The 22934-nt window shown below is 42.9% G+C and overlaps 1 protein-coding gene across 1 annotated transcript in view; it reads right to left on the bottom strand.

The window, feature by feature from the left end:
- MYO10 (myosin X) overlaps positions 1–22934 on the bottom strand; it is a 272590-nt gene that overhangs the window by 104621 nt on the left and 145035 nt on the right. The window contains exons 4-5 of the mRNA XM_073332289.2: positions 10806–10993; positions 1004–1138 (exon numbers count right to left, since the gene is read on the bottom strand). Of these exons, the coding sequence (XP_073188390.2) occupies positions 1004–1138; positions 10806–10993 (323 nt within the window). The remainder of the gene's footprint in view (positions 1–1003; positions 1139–10805; positions 10994–22934) is intronic.

Genomic DNA, 22934 nt, shown 5'->3' with positions numbered 1-22934 from the left:
CACACAAATAATCAGTAATGCTATAGCATCTGCAGGGCAGGCTCTGTCTACACTGCCTTATCAATATACTTCAAACCTGACCTAGAGAGATTGCCCCTGAACTATAGGTCACTGCCCACAACCTTGCCTCTGAAATAAGACTACCCAAGAGTGTGCGAGCTATAATTTGGCTATATAGTCACTACAGAATCAACTCATTTATTATAGGCCATCAACCAGCTTTCAGTCGCTAGCCTCTCAAGACTACATTTGATCCAGCGTTGTAGGAGTAAAAGCTCCTGTGGCCCTCTACAAGCTGTCTGAAACATCCGGGTCCCACATATACTTTTGATGCAACAGAATCTCCTTTCTGACAATCTGCGGTAGATTATTGGAGCCTGTGGTACAGACAGCCTTTACTAAACCCTTCCTCCTAATTTATTATCCAGCATGTAAATATCACTGAGACAACAGTCAACAGAGATATGGAGGTTTTTTCAAATAGAATTAAATTAATGGAGACACCAAACGAAAGTACCAAAGCTGTTTCTGGAGCACATCTCTACCAAACAGGGAAAACAGAAAAGTAAAACTCTTAATGGCCTTATCGCACAGAAATTTTGAATCAATGTAGCTCCACTGATGTTTATTTTGATTTTTTAAAATTACAGCTGTAATTTAAAATGTAAGGGGGAAAACAGTGGAAAATCCATAGTGCGTATGAAATTCCAAAAGAGAAAAAAAATCACTGGGAAAAACCTGCAATGTAAATCAAGAGGTCTGCACACACCAAGAATTGGCATCTGTAACACAGAACTTACAGCCAAAGAACCGCCAACACTGGAGATGGAAAAGACCTGCTGGGTCATCTGTCCATTCCCTGGCTGCCAGTGCAGGATTATTTTCCAGTGTTTTGTGCAGGAGTCTAGTTTTAAATGTCTTCAGCTTCAGTGGTTGTTCTACCTCTGTCACTCTGTATTGTGTGCAACACTATGGACCATGTCTGAGGATATGAACACAGTACCTGCTCTCAAGAATAGCTTGCTCCACACAGGAGGTCTTTTCCTTACGGGACAGTTCCAGCGAATGTTGGCTCATGGCAGATAAGAACTTGAGAATCAGCTTAGTACTTTCTGTCTTACCAGCACCACTTTCACCACTGAAAGACAAAAAACCATACCACAGTGTTTTTACTTTGACTATGCTCATGGGGGGGAAAAAATCCTTGGTTTGGCCTACATCAAGGCGCTCACGAGCCAAAGTGAAGGGAGTGATTAGAGAGGGCTGTCAGACCATGACAATTTGATTGAGTGAGATTTAAAATACTCTGAGAATTTAAATGTCTCATTGGAACACAGCACAAAACTCATAATAGCTCCATGCTTCTGCAGCGCTTTTCAGCCAGGATCTCAATTTATCAACATATGACAAGCACCCCTTCAACTCCTGTGAGGCACCCAAGGGCTACAGAGATGACATAATACACCTGAAGTGAATACTTGCTGAAGTGCAACCACCGCGGAATGGAAAATAGCAGAAGGAGGCATGGCCACATGGCTACGGCTACGTTAAAATCCGCTATAAAGCTAATCCAAAATCAGGAGTCTTCCACCATGAGGGAGACTTGGTATGGCTGCAGCATGGTTATTTGTAGAAGGATAACCATAGGGGAGGTTTCAGAGTAGCAGCCGTGTTAGTCTGTATTCGCAAAAAGAAAAGGAGTACTTGTGGCACCTTAGAGACTAACCAGTTTATTTGAGCATAAGCTTTCGTAAACTACAGCTGACATCATCAGATAGGGGAGGGAGCCTTGGTGTGAAACAGAGCATTAATAAGTGTGTAGGCAGTCATCTATGCACATTTATGGCACTGCATACTTAAATATTATTATTACTGTTCATAATAAAGATGATGATGATACAGGTTTCTTTTAAACAAAGGTTTTTCATGTAGGGTCAGACTCTAAACTTAGTCATACCAGCATAAATCCACAGCACCTCTATGTACTTTTACTCATTTTATTTTATATATAAAAATTATATAAATTATATTTTATTTTAAACAAACAGAATCTAAAACACCTATTGCCACATATAGCAACTAATCCAATTTGGTAAAATTATATGCAAAATTTGTGCCAAAACAAAGGGAAAAGTTAAATGTGCAGAACGTTTAAAGACCCATTGATATTTGAAAAAAATAGACCATTTAAAAACAATCAATGCTCATACAAACAGAATATGAAATACTGAATTTCTATTACTAGACCATTTGCTTAAAAACAGTGAGCCAAATTTTGCTTTCCTGTCCAATCCCATTTCCTTCAATAATGTTGTATGTGGGCAAGTTCAGAGCATAATTTAACCAATAATTTAACTTATCTTATTTCCTAAAAACTCAATTATCTGACTTGCTTATTTCTCCCCTGAAGTCATGGGACAAAATTTTGACTTTAAATACATGCACTTAATTCCTATTTACTTTCATGGAAATTGTGCACACTTAAGTCCTGATCCCACCCCCACATTGCAGCCAACAGGAATTCTGTCATTGACTTTAACAGATGAGAACTTTGTACATATACAATGCACTGTCTGGTTATTAGCCAAAAGTGGTGAATGTAGTGCCCTTATGTCATCACAGGGATTTCTAGTGAGGAGCAAAGAACATATACAGCCCCAAGAAGCAAACATCAGATTTCCATGCAAGTACACTTCAACAATTACAAATAAAATAAAATAAAAATCAGGGAAGAGAAATCTAGAATAAATATATAAAATGTATCAAGAGATCCGTGTCTAAATGTTTTGCATAGCTTTCCAGAAGGTGTCAGCAACTCTTAAAAATGATTCACAACTTCATATAAGACATAGTATATTTATTCTGATAAGTGCTGGAGTCTCTTCAACCCTAGCATTGTAACAGGCTCTTGGCTGACCTTCCTTCATCCATCACACATTTACATTCTATCCAAAATTCTGCAGTACATTTAATTTATTTTGACCTTTTATAACTCTCATGCTATCTTTCTATTACATTGGCACCCTGCGCACATGAGAATTAGCAATAGCACTTCCAGGATTCATTTTTAAAGAGCTTTATACTTCAGTGCCTTTATATTTGCCAGGTAAAGAACAACAAAACATCCACTTTACTGATGTCTATTTTCCTGCCTACACTCTGCCCTCTGGGTCAAGATCTTTGGCTGGCATACATCTGCACAGCCTCACTGCAGTTATCTGGGTGTCAGAGCTATGCCAATGGAGGCCAGCTAAGGATCTGGATCGCTTGCCGATTAATGATTAGAGTTGCCATTTCTGTCCTGTGCCATGGGCCAAATTCTGCTCTGACTCACTCCAGTGTGAATCTGAAGTAATTGTACGGAAGCCAATGGAGTCTCTCTGGAGTTATATTGGGGGTAACTGGGAGCAGCATTTGGCTATACTTCTGTGTCAGGAATGCTTTTAAATTTGGTTTTAAAAGTTTTTTTTCTTCCTATTTCTAATATAGTTGGTACCATGCTTAGTTATGTTTTGCTGCTGCTTTCTTTGCAGCTCTTTGACACAATGCAAGTTATTTTATAAATCAATTCTTATTAACAAAAATATGAAAAAACACCAAGTACTCCAAACTTTCCATTAATTTGCATGACTGCTACAACTCAAACACTTACACTGTGTGGTGGTAGTTCAGTCCTACAAAATCCTCAGGGAAGTAGACTCCCTTTAGTGTGCACTCAACCTTTCAACTAACCTCTCACCCCAAGCATTTTTAAACGCAAAGCCTGTTCCAATCCATTACATTCAGTGCTCTGGATACACTAAGTATGACAGCAGTCTGTGAGGTCCTCATTTTGGAAATCTTTAATCTTTCTCCATCACTTGTTCCACATGTCGTGCTTTGTGAAGGGCAAAACAGTCTGAACTTTGGACTACTGCAGGGGGAAGAGGATCAGTAAAAGAGACTTCTCACTCCGAGGGCTTTCATATGCAAATGACTGAACCGACACACTCTAAATCACTCCTCAGTTCAATCTTTTGGCTTTATAACTTATATGACAGATAAAAAATAAAGCCCCCACAGCAAACATGGTTCTTCAAATGCACTGTTTAATCTTGGTATGTCAGTCTCATAAATAAAGTCTTCCCATCAAAAAGTTTGGGTCTTGTCCAAAAAGTAGCTTGTTTTATGTTGATCTTCAATCCGAGTGAAAACGTTTCAGGCAACCAGCTGATAATAAAATAAACAGTCTGACATTGGGTTGTGATTTCAGGTTTGCTGTCTCCATTTCTTTAGTTGTTTTAGGATCTGTATTTTTTTAAGCTTTTAATTTAAAAAATGGAAGAACTACAAACATACAAGGAGAGGACTACACATGGATAAGGCCAGCTAAAAATCAAGGTAAGGTGTTACCCTACATTTACACTAGGAAAAAGGTCAAGTTTAGGTCTGACTTAGCTAATGTGTTATCTATGCCCAACCTAAACTCGACCACTTTTCCTAGTTAAGGCAACTGCCCCGCGAGCTGAAAAAGGGAGGATTCCTCTGCCACCCCTGCAGAGATACCCAGAGCCCAGTCCAGCTACTCAGGCTGGGTGCCAGGCCTGGAGTTCGTCTCCCCAAATACAACAGTGACACGTTATTTTGCAATCTTTCTGTTGTGTTATAATAGCTAATTGTTTCGAATGAAATGATCCTGTGATGTAGGGTGTAGACTGATACAAAGTATAAAGCAATACGAATGTGTCTCAGTGTAGTCATCTCTGTATCAAAGGCTTTAAGTATATAAACTGCAACAGTAATATTCAGCCTGGTAGACCTCAAGGGCCACTTCACACAGTGCCAGTTTCAATGAAGTAATGGAGTCACATGATAATCACAGCATGCTATGCACACACTGGACAGCAGTGTTTGCAACATGGTATTAGATCAGTATGTTAGGATGCTGCATCATTGTGACTCAGTATTATCGTGTAATAATGCAGCACTGTCCAACAGAAATTGCATAATTACGGTCTTTCTGCAACTCCATTTAAAACAATTCCTCACCATTCCCCTGGCTTTTACATGGTAAAGATGGCTTTATATTAATAAACACTGCGTTTTATTTTGCAATCTGAGTCAGTCCTGGATTACACTCCCATTTTCCTACCTTACCTCTCCAATTAGAGAAAAATTCATAGCATTTAAAAATAATCCCACATATTTGTTTTTGAATTATGTTCTGAACTAATGTATTCATAGGAGTCTCTTCAAAAAAATTGTAAAACTGATTAACTCCACTAGGGGGTGCTTCATCCCTAGACAATTCCAAATGGTGCTAAATGCCTTTAGTTTATAAGGCAGTTCTCACCTCCTATAATTTTAGATACAGCATAACATTGAACAAGAGCAATACATTGGGATTTGAAAGCTGACAACTCACAACTTAATTTTAGCTTCATTTGTGTACAATACTTGTTTTACATCATAGTTTTCAAGATGGAATTTGCTAAGATTTCCTTCGGTGCCTTCTTTTGCAGGCAGCATAACACTCTGAATTCAGAAACGTGGCAGCTAAGTTCTGCTTCTCATTACCATTTTCAAACGTCAGAGCTAACCTGTCTAATAAAACTGACAAAACTAATCACTCCATCGTCTTTCAATTCTAAGCAAATAAACCAGGCATGGCCAAGGTTTTTAAAAGTGACTAGTCATTTTGAACGCATCAATTTTTGCATAAGCCAAATGAGACGCCTGATTTTCCGAGGGCGTCAAAGGATAATTGGCCACTTTGAGGGGACATGGGTCCAGCCACACCTGTGCCATAATTAATTAGCTGCTTCCCAGCCTGAAGAGATGGGACTAAGGAGGGTCACGTGATAGCTTAACAAACACCTGGGCTTTATAAAAGGGCATAGAGACCAGTCTGTGTGCTGGAACCACAGGGACTGGGCAGGCTTCTATGGGAGGGTCTGCAGGAGGTGGGTTACTCCGGAAGAACCAGCTTGTGGGCCCAATGTTCTATAGTGGAACAGGCAAGGATGCAAGGAAGAGAGCTCAGCAGGATGTGAGAACTGTACACCCAGGAGCTGAAGGCTCTATCCCAGAGCCATAAAGACTCTCACAGGTAGCCCAGAAAGGGGCTGGGAATAGACCCTCAAGGATAGGCTGAAGAAAAGCCCCTGAAGAGCAGAAAAACATTTTTGTTTGCTGGGATTTTTAGTTTGAATTTCTTGTTCTGTGACTTTGCTGGAAGGTTAAGTCACAACTCCAGCACAGACCGATGTCTGGGAAGCCAAGGAGCCTAACCTCAGGGAAAGAAACTGGGACAGGGAGTGTTTAACCACACCATACTCAGCCAGCAGGGAGCTCTATGGGGCAGTCATGTCCCCACAAACAGTTGGGTTTTAGCACCCTTCAAAGGTCTCAAGTCTGCCACCCAAAACTGAGACGGCCAAAAACACTCATCACGTATAAAGTCTTGACCCATGTTATTAATCTGCTCAGACTGACTCACAGCCCAGAAAAAAAAAAAAAAACACTTTGTAAGCACAGAAATTGGCATTGATTTTCTTTGATTCTATTTAATTATAGCTATGAGCACAATTTCCTTTTAAATTTTGTAAAAGTGAAACCTACCCTTATAAAGTTGTATTGCAGTATTTATCCAAAATGTAGCATTTTACAAATGCTAACCAATTGCTTGGGACCAGGCCTGCAGAAAATTGTTGTAAGGATAGAAGTTGTGAATGTGAAATTTTCCCAAATAATGTTTTCCCTGCACTGTGGCTCAACAGACCCGACACTCTCCGGGAACTTGGCAGGCCTGTGTTCTATTCCGGCTCTGCCACCAGCCTGCCAGGTGATCTTGAAGTTACTTCACTTCTCTGTGCTTTAGTTTCCCCATCGATAAAATGGAAGTACTACCACCTACTGCTTTTGTAAATTGCTTTAAGATCTAAGGATAGAAAATGATGTATATAAAAACTAGATATTGCTATTATTATTGGTGAAACCCCTAAGAACCTCTCCATGCCAACTGGCAAAGGGCTCACTGTTTTGTATCAGGCCTGAGTCACTCACTGCACCTAGCACACTGCTTCACAGTATTCACCCAAAAAAGGTTGTGCAAAGTGTCTAATGGAAGCTTATGTCCTCGTACTAATCTTCCTGATCATTGTGTGATGTAGGAATGAGTGACAGTTAAGACTTTTTATGTATGTATTGAACATAGATTTAGAATCTGTGTCCCTGGCAAGCTGACAAGCAGGTTTTGCCAGACAATGGGATGTGGAATCACCTATCTCACTAGGTCTCCAAAGTAAATTAAGCATTGTAAAACCAAAACAAAGCAAGCCCTCTTTGCATGTAAAGTCAACAGGAAAACAGGCTGATTGGGGGATGTAAACTCAACAGGGGAGCACATACCAGAGTCTGGACCCCAGGGGGCCATAAGAAGGCAACATGACCCCTCTTTTATCCTGCACTTGAGGGGATAACCAGGCAATGCTGTTACATCCATGAAAACAGGATCTAAGCCAACCTGGACTGAAGCGCTGCAGAAAAGGCTTAGGTGAGATAAGACCACTTTCAACAAAGATTGTAGCCTCTTAAATTATTTTTTTAGTCTCAAAAAGGTGTGTTATACTTTTATTTCTAACCTGTTGTTCTTGTTATCCTTGTCACAATCTCTTAAATCTTAACCTTCCATTTCTTTTCACTGTAAGTAGATTACAGCACTGTGTTGTTAGATTGGAGCTGATACTCAGTTGAATCAAACAAGCCGGTGTGTTTATACTATTTCTTGGAAGCAGCAAACCTGGTAACTACCATGAGTGTCTGTAACAGGGGGACGCTCTTTAAGGGCGCTTGGGGTCCGCCTGTTGTTAACTTACAAAGCAGAGTAGGACAGGTAGAGTCCTGAGGACAGTGCGTGAGTGGTTGAAAGGCTGGTGCTGTTCAGGTGCTGACACTCAGTTACCACACAAAAGACTCCCACATGCTGGAGGCGGGGGGTTGGGGGAGACAAGGTTACACTCGGTCCTGGGCACCCCCAGGAAGTGTCACAGTTGGGCAGGATTCTGATCGCCCCCTCAGCTATTTTACAGGAAGTCTTCCCCTGTGTCTTAGACAGAGGGGCCCAGTAGCACACCTCTTCCAAACAATCTGCATAGTTATCAGGCAAGATGTTAACCAAACCATTAGCTGGACCCAAGGCAGAGCATGCACTAGACCAAATGAGAGAGTGGTGAACAAGAAGAACGATAAGAATCAACACAAATAAATCAGAGACAAGATTTGAGACACATTTGTTTAAAAGTCAGATGAACAAGTAAAGTAACCAGGTTTGTCAAACACCGGCAATACTAGTGGGGATACTACTTTCAAAATGCTAAAACCGTTGACTTACAACGTTTCCACTGTATCTGGCATCAAACCAGTTACTGCCAATATGATGGTCATCCTTCATCGACTCTTTTATAAAGCCAAGTAATTATTGTGACTAATGTAAAAGGATTTCCCACTGTCTCAGTCTGTAAGCCAGACGTGTTTGATGGAATGTAGGATTTTGTCCCACGCCTATGTCTTTCTGGCAAAAGCCCTTCCCTGCCCCTCACTATGCTAATGCTTTTCACCAGTGCTGTGGTTCCTAGTGAGGACGAAACCCAGCATTCCTCTCAGGGGCATATGAAGAGCTGGAAGAAAGGTGCCTCTTGTCCCAACACAAAAGAGCATGGAACGGGATTAATAAATAGTGGATGTCATACCAGTAGCCACTAGGCGGGTTCCATAGGTGGCTTCACATCCCAAGTTTCAGAGCAAACAGGCTGTATTCAAGCAGTTTTCTGATAGTATGCCATGAAATCATCTGACTCCTGCCTGGTTTCACAAACAGTGACAGAAAGCTTTTTGTATATTATGGCTTTAAGAGGTGCCATCTGGACTCAACATTACAGAGTCACTACATACAGTCCAAAGAGAAATGGGATTCTCTCTGGCCATGTTTGAAACATGCTGTCAGCCAAACTGGTGCTGTTACTAGGCAGCGTTTGTGTGGGAGGGGGGTGCTGGAATTGCTATTTAAGAGTTTTTAGTGACATTTAAGGTGCAACATAATTCCATCTGGTATACAAAAAAACCTCTGCTGATGGGAGGGCAATGATGCCACAGAGTGGCTCTCACTTGGCCATACACCCTCTAAACCCAACGATGCCCCTTACAATAGTAGAGCCCCACACTTGTAGAAGGGCTGTTTATGGAGTCGGAGGAAGGAAAGATGCTGTCTGAGCCTCAAACCTCCTCTCTAACAAAAACTGGAACCTTTTCGTTTCCAGAGACCATGATCAGGCCCTATGGTATCTTACTTGTCTGAACCATCCCCCCAATGTATTGGTCAGGCAGCCTCTCTTTTGGATTAGGAAAGATATGCATCCATTTCCAGGGTCCATCCTGGAAGGGGGACCTGTCTTTTTCAGCTGATTGTTGCTTCAATTCTAGCTATCCCCACAGCTTAGCCGAGAAATCATTTTTGTTTCCAAGGGTTATTTTCCTCTAAGAAAGTGAGCAAGATATGATAGAGAGAGGAAGAAAACCAATGACCTGCGAGCTTTAATACTTCTGCTTCAGAGGGGGTTACATCAGCAGTTTACATTAATCTCAAGGAAAGCTGTGTTTTCTCATGGGTAGAGCAGAGGAAAATCAAAACTCCAGGGTTCTATTCCCCACTCTGCTACTGTGTAACTTCAGTGGTCATCCCGAACAAGATTTTTGACTTTACTAGGTCTTCGTTTTTTCCCCTACAAGATGAATAAGCTACTTACTTACATTACAAGGTTGTGAGGCTTAATTACTGAGGGCGCGGTCATGAGCCCAGCTGGGCAGAGGATGTAAGGGGGTGTGAGGAGCCTCTTGCTCCTGCATGCAGGCTATCCACATCACTAAACCCTGTGAGAAGTGGGGAAGCAGCTATCACCAGGCTGCTGCTCCCCATCCTGCATAGGTGTGTAAAGAATAGGCAAGCAGGGGCATGGAGTAGGCGGAGCCTTGGCTTCACCCTAGGGTGACCAGATGTCCTGATTTTATAGGGACAGTCCCGATATTTGAGGCCTATTACCCCCACCCTGTCCCGATTTTTCACACTTGCTGTCTGGTCAACCTACTTCACCCTCCAGCCAGTCAGCAGGGGAAGTAATCTGCCTCACGGAAAGAGCTGGCTCACTGAACTTCTCCCATGCAACAAGGGGGAAGCAGGGGCTGAACTGCGACTGAGTGCTACTGAAGTGCCAGCTGCATTTCTGAACACCAGCAGACGGCAGACCACAAGGGAAGCTATTATATCTCCATCAAACTAAAGCATAATCAGGTTAAACAATAGGAGAAACAAGAACAATTAATTACATTGAATTAAATGGCCAAAGAGTTGGGAGGACTTCATTATTATTATTTATAGGTTCCCTAACATTCTTTTTTTGATGGATGCAATTTTCAAGACTAGTGATGTCAAATTATCAGGCTCCACAGTGAGGCAGAAGACAATGGAAAAAGTGAAGCATTTAGAGCGAAATAAGGAAGTGAACAGCCAAAAGTGTGTGGCACTCACGCATCTTTTCATTAAATGACTGCAGGGCATATATAAGCAAAAAATGCCTTGTCTTTCAAGGGCTGATTAGGATCACGTAGTAATTCTACATCTGCACAGACCTAACGATTAATGAGGTTAAGGGGAAAGGGTCAGAGCATGCTCTTCCTCTGTGCCTTTCCCTCAGCATTCCAAGCACTCATTTTCAATTTACCTTTAAAGCTCAGCAGCAGGACTAGGAATAATTAATGCAGTAGCCACTTACCTGATGAGAACACACTGGTTGTCATGACGTTTCCATAGGCAGCGGTAGCACTCGTTAGCAACAGCAAAGATATGAGGTGGAATTTCCCCCATGTGGTGCTTGCTGTATTGCTCTACTGCAGTGCGGTCATAGAGTCCTGGAATGGTCTTGTAGGGGTTCACAGAGGCAACAATGGAGCCGATATATGTCTGTAAAGGCACACAAAACAGGATCCCTTATGTGAACGCCGTATGTTAAGGATCTACAGGGAGTTCTTTGGAGACAGAAAGAGTAACTTACTCTACGTTTACAAATGCCTAGCACATGGCAGGGACGCTATCTGATACAGGTGTACAGTACGTTCTCTGTGTCTTACTCTGATACTAGCATGTCACGCTTCAGACAAAGGCAGCAGCCTGTTAAATGTTTCCACCTGCCTTGCACATTTGGGCATCATTATAAGTGCATGCAAATGTCAACAAAGACTAACAAAAGCTTGTTTCACACACACTTTTCGAGAGCTAAAATTTCTCTGTTAACATTTTATGCTATGCATGGGTCTGTAAAACAGTTGGAGGACTCAACTGAAATGTCCACAGCACCAAAATCCCACAACCATATTGGAAGAGAAGCATCTCTTGCTGTGCCAGTCACCCATGTGTTAGCACAGGCCCAAAGACAAGCATTTAAGTATTTCTTTTTTTAGGGCTTTGTTACAAGGGAAGGTATTCTGAAACAGCTATTCCTGATTAACTGATTGTGTGGACACCCTTATTCCAGAACAACCGTGCTTTATGCTGAATAAATTTAATCCGTTTTGGATTAAGCTAATTTGGAATGACAGGTTTCAGAGTAGCAGCCGAGTTAGTCTGTATTTGCAAAAAGAAAAGGAGTACTTGTGGCACCTTAGAGACTAACCAATTTATTTGAGCATAAGCTTTCGTGAGCTACAGCTCACTTCATCGGATGCATTCAGTGGAAAATACAGTGGGGAGATTTATATACATAGAGAACATGAAACAATGGGTGTTACCATACACACTGTAACGAGAGTGATCACTTAAGGTGAGTTATTACCAGCAGGAGAGCGGGGCAGGAGGGGGGACCTTTTGTAGTGATAATCAAGGTGGGCCATTTCCAGCAGTTGACAAGAACGTCTGAGGAATGGTGGGAGGTGGGAGAGGTGAAATAGACATGGGGAAATAGTTTTACTTTGTGTTATGATCCATCCACTCCCAGTCTCTATTCAAGCCTAAGTTAATTGAATCCAGTTTGCAAATTAATTCCAATTCAGCAGTCTCTCGCTGGAGTCTGTTTCTGAAGTTTTTTTGTTGAAGAATTGCAACTTTTAGGTCTGTAATTGAGTGACCAAAGAGATTGAAGTGTTCTCCGACTGGCTTATGAATGTTATAATTCTTGACGTCTGATTTGTGTCCATTTATTCTTTTACGTAGAGACTGTCCAGTTTGACCAATGTAAATGGCAGAGGGGCATTGCTGGCACATGACAGCATATATCACATTGGTAGATGTGCAGGTGAACAAGCCTCTGATAGTGTGGCTGATGAGATTAGGCCCTATGATGGTGTCCCCTGAATAGATATGTGGACACAGTTGGCAACAGGCTTTGTTGCAAGGATAGGTTCCTGGGTTAGTGGTTCTGTTGTGTGGTTGCTGGTGAGTATTTGCTTCAGGTTGGGGGGCTGTCTGTAAGCAAGGACTGGCCTGTCTCCCAAGATCTGTGACAGTGATGGGTCATCCTTGATGCGTTGGAGAGGTTTTAGTTGAGGGCTGAAGGTGATGGCTAGTGGCATTCTATTATTTTCTTTATTGGGCCTGTCCTGTAGTAGGTGACTTCTGGGTACTCTTCTGGCTCTGTCAACCTGTTTCTTCACTTCAGCAGGTGGGTATTGTAGTTGTAAGAATGCTTGATAGAGATCTTGTAGGTGTTTGTCTCTGTCTGAGGGGTTGGAGCAAATGCGGTTGTATCGCAGAGCTTGGCTGTAGACGATGGATCGTGTTGTGGGGTGGTCTGGATGAAAGCTGGAGGCATGTAGGTAGGAATAGCGGTCAGTAGGTTTCCGGTATAGGGTGGTGTTTATGTGACCATCGCTTATTAGCACCCTAGTGTTCAGGAAGTGGATCTCTTGTGTGGACTGGTCCAGGCTGAGGTTGATGGTGGGATGGTAATTGTTGAAATCATGGTGGAATTCTTCAAGGGTTTCTTTTCCATAGGTCCAGATGATGAAGATGTCATTCATGTAGCGCAAGTAGAGTGGGGGCATTAGGGGACGAGAGCTGAGGAAGCGTTGTTCTAAGTCAGCCATAAAAATGTTGGCATACTGTGGGGCCATGCGGGTACCCATAGCAGTGCTGCTACTACATGCCACAAGGGGCCACAGCAGTGGTTCCCTCAACCCACCCAGCAATATTGTTAACCTATCCAACTATACTCTCAGCCCTGCAGAAGAATCTGTCCTATCTTGGGGCCTCTCCTTCTGCCCCTCCACCCCCACAAACATGATACAGTTCTGTGGTGACCTAGAATCCTATTTTCAACGTCTCTGACTCAAGGAATATTTCCAACACACCTCTGAACAGCATACTAATCCACAGAGACCTCCCTACCAACACTACAAAAAGAAGGATTCTGGGTGGACTCCTCCTGAAGGTCAAGACAGCAGACTGGACTTCCACATAGAGTGCTTCTGCCGACGTGCACGGACTGACATTGTGGAAAAGCAGCATCACTTGCCCCATAACCTCAGCCGTGCAGAACACAATGCCATTCACAGCCTCAGAAACAACTCTGACATCATAATCAAAAAGGCTGACAAAGGAGGTGCTGTTGTCATCATGAATAGGTCGGAATATGAACAAGAGGCTGCTCGGCAGCTCTCCAACACCACTTTCTACAAGCCATTACCCTCTGATCCCACTGAGAGTTACCGAAAGAAAATACAGCATTTGCTCAAGAAACTCCCTGAAAAAGCACAAGAACAAATCCACACAGACACACCTCTGGAACCCCGACCTGGGGTATTCTATCTACTACCCAAGATCCATAAACCTGGAAATCCTGGACGCCCCATCATCTCAGGCATTGGCACCCTGACAGCAGGATTGTTTGGCTATGTAGACTCCCTCCTCAGGCCCTACGTTACCAGCACTCCCAGCTACCTTCGAGACACCACCGACTTCCTGAGGAAACTTCAATCCATCGGCGATCTTCCTGATAACACCATCCTGGCCACTATGGATGTAGAAGCCCTCTACACCAGCATTCCACACAAAGATGGACTACAAGCCGTCAGGAACAGTATCACTGATAATGTCACGGCAAACCTGGTGGCTGAACTTTGTGACTTTGTCCTCATCCATAACTATTTCACATTTGGGGACAATGAATACCTTCAAATCAACGGCACTGCTATGGGTACCCGCATGGCCCCACAGTATGCCAACATTTTTATGGCTGACTTAGAACAACGCTTCCTCAACTCTCGTCCCCTAATGCCCCTACTCTACTTGCGCTACATTGATGACATCTTCATCATCTGGACCCATGAAAAAGAAGCCCTTGAAGAATTCCACCATGATGTCAACAATTACCATCCCACCATCAACCTCAGCCTGGACCAGTCCACACAAGAGATCCACTTCCTGGACACTAGGGTGCTAATAAGCAATGGTCACATAAACACCACCCTATACCGGAAACCTACATAAAGTCAACAGGAGTCTACCTGTGTGGAGCTCATTGCAGAGTCAGGGCCTTATTTCTATTAATTAAGTGCTTGATTTGGGAAAGATTTTAAAAGTGCTGCTCTGTTGCTACCTTCCCCACTAGGCTCACACTAAATGCCCCAGGAGTGTAGCCTCAAGCTCTTTGGTCCCTTCAATTCCCCTTTCTAACAAATTGTGAAAACATGATTCAATTTAATAAAATGTACTAACCTAAGCTTCCCTTTCCCAAGGTCTGCCCTATACATCCTTACGTTTTCTTGTTCTTTCCTTCATTTCTTTCCATCTCACCCTAGTACTCACGTTCCTTACTTCAAGCTCCTCTTAGTATGTGCTCTCCTTCCCCATTGTTCTCAGGGGCTCATATTTCCCACTCCCTTAATCCTTTTGTCTTCATTTTTATACAGTGGGCCTAATACAAGTGGATGCTTTGAACTGCTGTTTTCTAATGTCACTAGAATGTCCGTGGTGTTATGACAGCTTTATTATACATCGTTAGAGGAACAATATTCCGCATTATAACCTGTGGATATTTTACAGATCTGTGTACTTATAATCTGTTGGTTTTACAAAAATTCCCATGCTGTGCAACAGTCATTAGAGCACACGTGACATCTAGAGGAAAGGCACAATCTAAATGTAAGATAATAACGTTAGTCATATTACAGAATTGCATTAACATCACTGTAAATCTACTGGCGGCATCCCCTCTAGGATTTTGGAATAACCAAAGAGGAAACTTCCCCTGGAAAATCCCCCCTAGGTTTTATACAGATTCCAGCAAAGGTTGGGATAGGCAAGATTTTCAGCTGCTAGTCCGCATCGCGTGACTACAGTACAGACAATCAATAAAGCTCACAGCTATGTACATAGTTCCATACCACATTATTGAGTCTCAGTGTTTGATTTAAGGAGACCCCATGTAACCACATCAATACTAATCTGACATTTATGGAATATAAACATGCACCCTAAACCTCTCCCACGATCAAAAATGTAACAACAAAATACAAGAACATTCCATCCTGGTCTCGTGACAAACCAGAAGCCAAGACCATTTGCTTCACAGGAGCACTGCTAGAATCTCTGCAATGGACAATTCTGCAAGAGTTTGGCCAAATGGGAAGCTTCATCCTAACCCCAGTTAGTTAGCAGCTGATTTATGCCCTTAAGCAGGAGAAGTTATATCCCTTATTGTGAGTATTTGAGGTCTGGGTTTGCAGGCTCTGGGGCAGCTGCCATGTCCATGCTGTCACCAGACAGTTCTGGGGAAACAGGGAACTTCAGTCTGTGAGCACCATGGGCTCAAGTGGCACTGGATGACCCACCCACGGAGGCCCAGACTGGCCCAGGCATGCTATTTAAGGCCTAGGGAAAGCAACTGCAGTGAAGACTATCTGTGCAACTAGGAGGGCCCCTGGTTTGTTGCTGCAAACAGACCCTGCTACACTGCTCTTGATACCTTACCTTGTTCCTGGCCCCAGCCCTGCTCCTGATACCTAGCCTCAAGTCTGGTCCCAGCTCCTGACACCTTGCCCTGCCTCTGTTCCCCTAATCCTACTTCAGCTGACTCACTTGGCTCCTATCCACTGCAGCTCATCTCTCAACTCTGACCTGATCCTACGCTGTGACACTAGTACAGACTGCTGCTTCTGGCCTTGACCAGATAGACTGAACAAAGGCCACATTATCAAGCCCCCTCCAACCCAGGCCTTGACCTGCACCCAGTAGCTGAGATCCAGATACTTATAATTTTTATCCCATCTAATATAACCGTGGATGTTTTCATTACTCACATAATCAAGTCATTATGGATCATAAAAACTATGAGCTTGTGTCCTAATTTAGGACTCAAATTTCTGGCCCACATGGAAGCATGGACACTACACTAACTGAATCACAGTAAGCAAAATTAGAAATGACTTAACCCTTTCCTTGGTGGCAGGTTTGCTAATGCTGTTTGTGCGTTTGTGAATAGGATTGTGGGGGGTAGGGGTGCTTGTGCAAAAAAGTAGGAGCAGAATTTTTTATTATATGGGTTTGACATCAATAATGCTATGGCTATGCCAATCCTCACTTTATATCGTAAACTGAAGCAGTCAATAGTCAAAAGTACATATTACCTGCTTCATTGTGCTAATACCATGCAGCAATGGTTCAGACAAAGGCAATTCCAGAAGACAAGCAGTTCTCACAAAATGCCTGTCATTTCCCCTTTGCTGAAATCAGAATGAGTTCCATTTTCTGCTGATTTCCTGAAACTCCTAATCGGACTTTGAAAATTAAGAGTTAGCTTCCTTTGATGTATACATTCCAAGGGAATAACAAACGGGACAGCTTTTACATTTGCCAGTGGTCTAATGAGCACATAGGATTTCACGTTTCTGAAAAGGTTAAAGGATGTTTCAAACAAACACAGTTAAAGAAGCTTCCACCCTCCTAGCCTCCACCATAAGCCCAAGTTTCATAAATCAGTGGAAACATCTTGGATGGGAAAGCTTATATTCACTTGTCCGTCATTCCCATTACACAACGACTGCCCAAATAAAAGACTTAGGCCAACAGCTTCCATGTAACACCCGACTACAGATCCCCACAGAATTGCTGAGAGTTATTATGGAGACCCTGCAGTGCCACTGAGAGTGAGAAGTAACAAACCCAAGAACAATAATTCATCCTTTTTTAGATGGCTGCTACTAATCTATTTAATAATGTGGTTTACAGTACAAAACAGTCAGAAACTAATACATGGCACAATGCAGCCCAAATCCTAACAGCCGGCTTTGGTACTACTGCAACATAAATGTTAAACAAACAACAACAATAATAATAATAAATAAATCAATAAAGGAGTCTGTCCCTTTAAAAGGAGAAGATAATTGGGTTTGCTTCTTTATAACTCGGAAAGAGGGAATGAGTATTTTTTTATATTTGTAAAAAGGGTCTTTTTACATTAGAAATACAGCTCCTTTCTAGCCCAGAAGGCTTTATGAAGACTGAACAAGAGTCAAGAAAGTGAAAGTTGAGCACTTGAGAGAAGAAGGGATTTTTAGTTGATGTTTAAAACACTTTTATTGTTTGTTTCTTTTTGTTTTTGACAGGTTTCAGAGTAGCAGCCATGTTAGTCTGTATTCACAAAAAGAAAAGGAGGACTTGTGGCACCTTAGAGACTAACCAATTTATTTGAGCATGAGCTTTCATGAGCTACAGCTCACTTCATCGGCTGCATACCGTGGAAAATACAGTGAGGAGAAGGGTAAGTCCAACTTTTAAATTGCGTCTGTAGCCTGAACTACTTGCACACCTGCATTGCCCCCCCCTCCCAAACTCCCAGTGTACCACCCTTCCAGCCCCACATCTATTTCTGGGACTCCCGTCCCCACCTCCTCATGACAGTGGCTCCTGCGTGCCCTTCATTCCCCTTCTGTTCCCCCCCGAGTGTGCTGAAACAACTTGTATTGCGGTGGTGCTGAGAGCCATTGAACCAAACTGTAAACCCTGTATATGATGGAAAGCATTTCAAGGCAGGGGGTGTGGCAGCACCCCCAGCACCTATGGTTCCCCCATTCTTACCCCAGGCTGGGAGTCCATGTATACCCATTACTCCCCATTTTCCCCCACCATACTGCTATAGCTACACTGGCAAAGCCTCCTAGTGTAGACACAGCTTATACTGGCAAATGATGCCTTTACCAGGAGGTCATCCTTTGCCAGTGTAACCGTGTCTACACTAGGGCTTTTGCCAGCATATCCGTGCTAATCAAGGCAGTGATTTTTTTTCAACACTGCTAACTGACACAGCAATGCCGGCAAAACTTTTAAGCATAGAGCAGGCCTTAGGCCAGTGGTTTTCAAACTTTTTTTCTGGTGATCCAATTGAAGAAAATTGTTGAAGTCCGCAACCCAAAGAAGCCGGGGATCAGGGCTCTGGGCTGGGGCCAGGGGTTTGGGGTGCAGGAAGGGGGTTTGTGGGGGGCTCAGGGCTGGGGTGCAGGCTTACCTAGGGTGGCTCCTGGTCAACAGCGCAGCAGTGGTGCTAAGGGCAGGCTTCCTGCCTGTCCTGGCACCACGGACCACACTGAGCCCTGGAAGCGTCCAGCAGCAGGTGCAGCTCTCGCCAGCAGGCACCTCCCCACCCAGCTCCCATTGGCCGGGAACCAATGGAGCTGGTGCTCAGGGCGGGGGCAGCACGCAGAGCCCAGTGCGCCCTCCCGCCTAGGAGCTGGACCTGCTGCTGGACGCTTCCAGGTTGCAGGAGGGGTGTCAGAACAGCTAGGGACTAGCCTGCCTTAGCTAGGCAGCACCGCTAACAATAGCCCGGTCAGCAGTGCTGACCAGAGCCGCCGCGACCCAGTACCTTACATTCCGTGACCCAGTACTGGGTCGCGACCCGCAGTTTGAAAACCACTGCCTTAGACCTTGCTTTTCTTGGCCAAATACCCCTCTTCAGGTCACGATATGCAGATCATACATATGAACATATTCATCTTCACTGTGAAACACAGAGCATCTTACATACGTTTCTAAAGACATTTTTCCAAACTATTTCTTAAGTAATTCCACTGACCTCATTGGGATGAATTTGGCTCTCTGTGTCCTAAAGAATGTACAGAAAGTGCTGTAAGCTATTTTTTTTTTTTTAAAGGCATTACAAGATGTCTTGTTGAGTCTTTAAACAATGTTATCTGCTGGATTCCCCTGCATAGCTGGGGCACTCAGTACCTAACCATGTACTGCCCTCACCATTTATACAGCTTTTACACATTGCCTTTAAACTAACGTATACATTAAAAGATTGGCATCAGTCATGTTTAGTGATAGCACTAAAGGACTTACAGTCTGAAATACCACAAATAGCTGCCAGGCTTCTTTGTGTCCATTTTCAGTCTGAAACTTCAGGGATTCAAAAAACAAATCCAGCAAACAGAAGAGCTTGCTGAATGCCGTGATGTCTCCTCAACGGTTTCCTGGGGTATGTCTTCACTCCCAACGTTGAAGTGATGCCGCAGCAGTGGGAGAGAGCTTTCCCAGCGCTGTAAAAACACCACCCTCACGAGGGGAATAGCTCCCAGCGCTGGTGCACTGTCTACACGGGCACTTTACAGCGCTGAAACTTGCATCGCTCGGGGTGGGGGGGGTTCACACCCCTGAGCGAGAAATTTGCAGCGCTGTAAAGTGGCAGTGTAGACAAGACCTTAGTTTTTCCCAGGTAAAAGGGGTTAACATTGTTTTTCTTGCTTTCTTTTCTAGGCAAAGCCAAGAAGGTCAACAATGAAACACGTTAGCACAAAAGGCAAAACAAGATGGGACTTCAATTTGGCATCTTCTTTCTTCTTTTTTTTTTTTGGCCCATCACAAACAGAACAATATTTAACGCTCTCGTGCACGCTACTGGCTAGATTTACAGATGCTGTGGTAAGTATGTCCTGTATTTCAGCTTGTCTCATGCCAATTTGGACAGGACTGAATCCAGTTTGCTGCCTAAATTATAAGTTTAAATGTCTGAGGCCAAGCTTCTTTCTTAGAAGCCCTAGTTTAGCACATCAATTTGATTATAAGTTAAGAAGTTTTCAACCAGTCGAGCCATTTTTGTTATGGAAATGTCATACCCTGTAATCACGCTTATGCATGGGCTTTTGTAGGCTGCACCATGTGCATTTGGCTCAACGTGTTTCAAACAATCCATACAAACACAAATCTGGGTTGCTTCACGGTATCGGAGTGTTTATTGTTAAATACAGCAAAAAATATTGTTCTGTTTTTCTTTTCATTGGGTCAATGTCAGCAATGGTGGCAAAACACATGTGTGCGTGTGTGCACGTACACAAACACAGAGTAATACTACAACTAGGGGAAAGCTAGTGTCCACTGGAGTCCACACTTTTTTAGGAGCCAGAACAAGATTAAAGAATTCACCACCAGATGAAATAAGATTGATCAGCTCTCCCCATTTAGAACTAAATGCAAAATACCCTCCTCCTTAACTTAGCTTTCCCATAATCCTCCTCTCAAATTAATCAGCATTCTTGCATATTACAGGCTGTACTCTTTGCTCAGTTCTGGCCACTCAGTGGCGTAAACTGGAGCAGCCTGTTGGCTGCTCTAGCTACCAATCATCTCCCTGCTGGCCCTCCTGCTCCCTGTGCCAAGCAGAGCTCAGATGTGGGGAAGAACTGAGCTCTGCATATTTATTTTAAAAAGCCCCAAAACATCCCAAAGATAACTTTAGGCTTGTTCCCAATGGCAGGGCTGGAAGAAGAGAGATTTTATCATATCAGATTTCACAGTGATGGGTGACTATAGAGAAATTCAGATTATTGCAGGCCCAGAGTCTGAGCAGCAGCACACCCAGGTGATTTCTGCTTGGCAGAAGAGTCCAAAACTCCCAAAGAATGAGGCACTCACAGGTGAGAGAGAACAAAGAAGAGGAGGAAGCAGCAATCAAGTCATGCTAATTCAAAAGAAAAACAGTTAAAGCACTGAAATGTTGGGGTGAATGTTTTGCTACCGCCCCGGCAAAGAACTCAAATTCCGAGACCTTGCAGAGAATCATAGTGGTATTATTTACATAGGGACTTTTTCTCCTGCTTGAAAAAGTCGACTGCATTAGGCTCAAGTGAGATTACCTTCAGTAACAGCATGTCTTACTGTTCCCACCATATATTTTTCCTCAGTCATATATATGTTTATGACCAAAGCAAGAAAATCCTCATCCTCCATTAGTCCCTTGTACTGCTTATCAGTACAAGGACCTGCTCTGTCTGGAGTGGTAGATAATACTGTGATAGAGAAAATATATTGTTTAGTGACCTTCTGAAACGAAGATTCGATCATTCAGGAAGAGCGACTGATTTTGCTCATTTTTATATGCGGTAATCCAGACCATAACTCCTCATCCATCTTGTGAGAGTCTGTAACAGTCCGATAGCAGAGGGTGTGGAGGCGGTATTATTTTCAGGCTTGAAAACAAGGAAGATCAAGAGCAAACACACACACACAAGCAACATATACTTTAGCATATACACAAGCAACATATACCTTTTCCTCTTTCTTCTTCTTCCACTCCTAAATGATACATTTATTGTTCGACACTGTGCTAAGTGCTTAGTCCTATGCAATTTTCTAACAAGGTCAAAAGCAAGCCCATCTGGCATCAAATCTCTGCTCAAGCACACCGCCTAACCTGCCCCAGTGCAGAGATACAGCTACATTCAGAAAAAGTAACCCAGTAGCCAAATCTTGTGTAGACTAAAGGGGCTTCTTGGCCACCTAGAAAAGTCCCATGCAAATAAAAAACATTCTTCTGCATGAAATATAGATGAGCAGAGCTCTAGAACTGGAGAACACCACAGGCACCATAAAGTTTGAAGATCCATGCTCTCATTTTGTCTAAGGTTATTTTCTAGGCCAGCACATAGATTTTCATATTCTGCATGTTTCTTCAAACTTTTAAAACTTTCTCTGCAAAAAAGGATTTTTTTGTTTTTACTATGCAATTAGTAGATAGACCGTGAAAAGGAAAGAAACGAAAAATCCCAGACCAGAATAAGTATACTCCAAATCACTTCCATCACGGGAAAAAACCTGCCATGTAAAAAGGCAATCAGTTGACTAAACTAAAGCAGCTCCAAGAATAATGTGGGGGCACTGAACTGTCTTATCCGTCAAATGGCTGCATATCTTAAGTCTGCACAAACATACAAACAACATTAATAGTCAAATTCTGCTCATAGATGGAAATGTTGGGCTCCCAAGGACTTTAAAAGAAACACGAACGAGCAACAGAGGGAAAAGTTTCACACTAACTGAGGGATAACACACACACAAAGATATATCCTTCCACAAGGCAGACCATGGACCCTCACAAAAGATTCAGAGTCTCAGCTAGATTCACTTAAGTTGAAAATTTGGATGCTTATGTGAAAGCTGCTTGAGACTCCTCTGTTCTCCTGAGCTATTACAACAATAACCTGGCCTATAGTACAACTAATTCATTCTGGACAATGGCATAGCTGAACTGGACCCGAACACTGCTTAGCTGCAATTGTAGAAAAGGACAAACCATTTCAGGAACCTACAGCACCCAATGAGAATTTTTGGAGTGTAGCTAAACAAGTGAAGGAAAAAATCTTTTATCATATCTGAATGGTAGCTCTCCATTCTTCTATTCTGCTTTTGGGGGGCACATGTATAGAGTTGCCACTGATGTCAAATGAAGATGTCAAGAAAGCAGAATATTGGAATGAAAATCTTACTCCCGGGGGAATTCTGCACATCTGCAGATACACAGAATTCATCTGTCTCGCATAATTTTGTATTTTTCCGCATAAAAAACATTTTGCCTAATAAGTGCTGCAGTTCTGCCTTTTGTCCACCAGAAGCCGCTGTGGTGCCAAAACAGCCAGCA

Source organism: Lepidochelys kempii, chromosome 2, assembly GCF_965140285.1.
Source record: "Lepidochelys kempii isolate rLepKem1 chromosome 2, rLepKem1.hap1, whole genome shotgun sequence".
NCBI classification, from domain to species: Eukaryota; Metazoa; Chordata; order Testudines; family Cheloniidae; genus Lepidochelys; species Lepidochelys kempii.
This window is presented reverse-complemented; position numbering and strand designations above follow the sequence as displayed.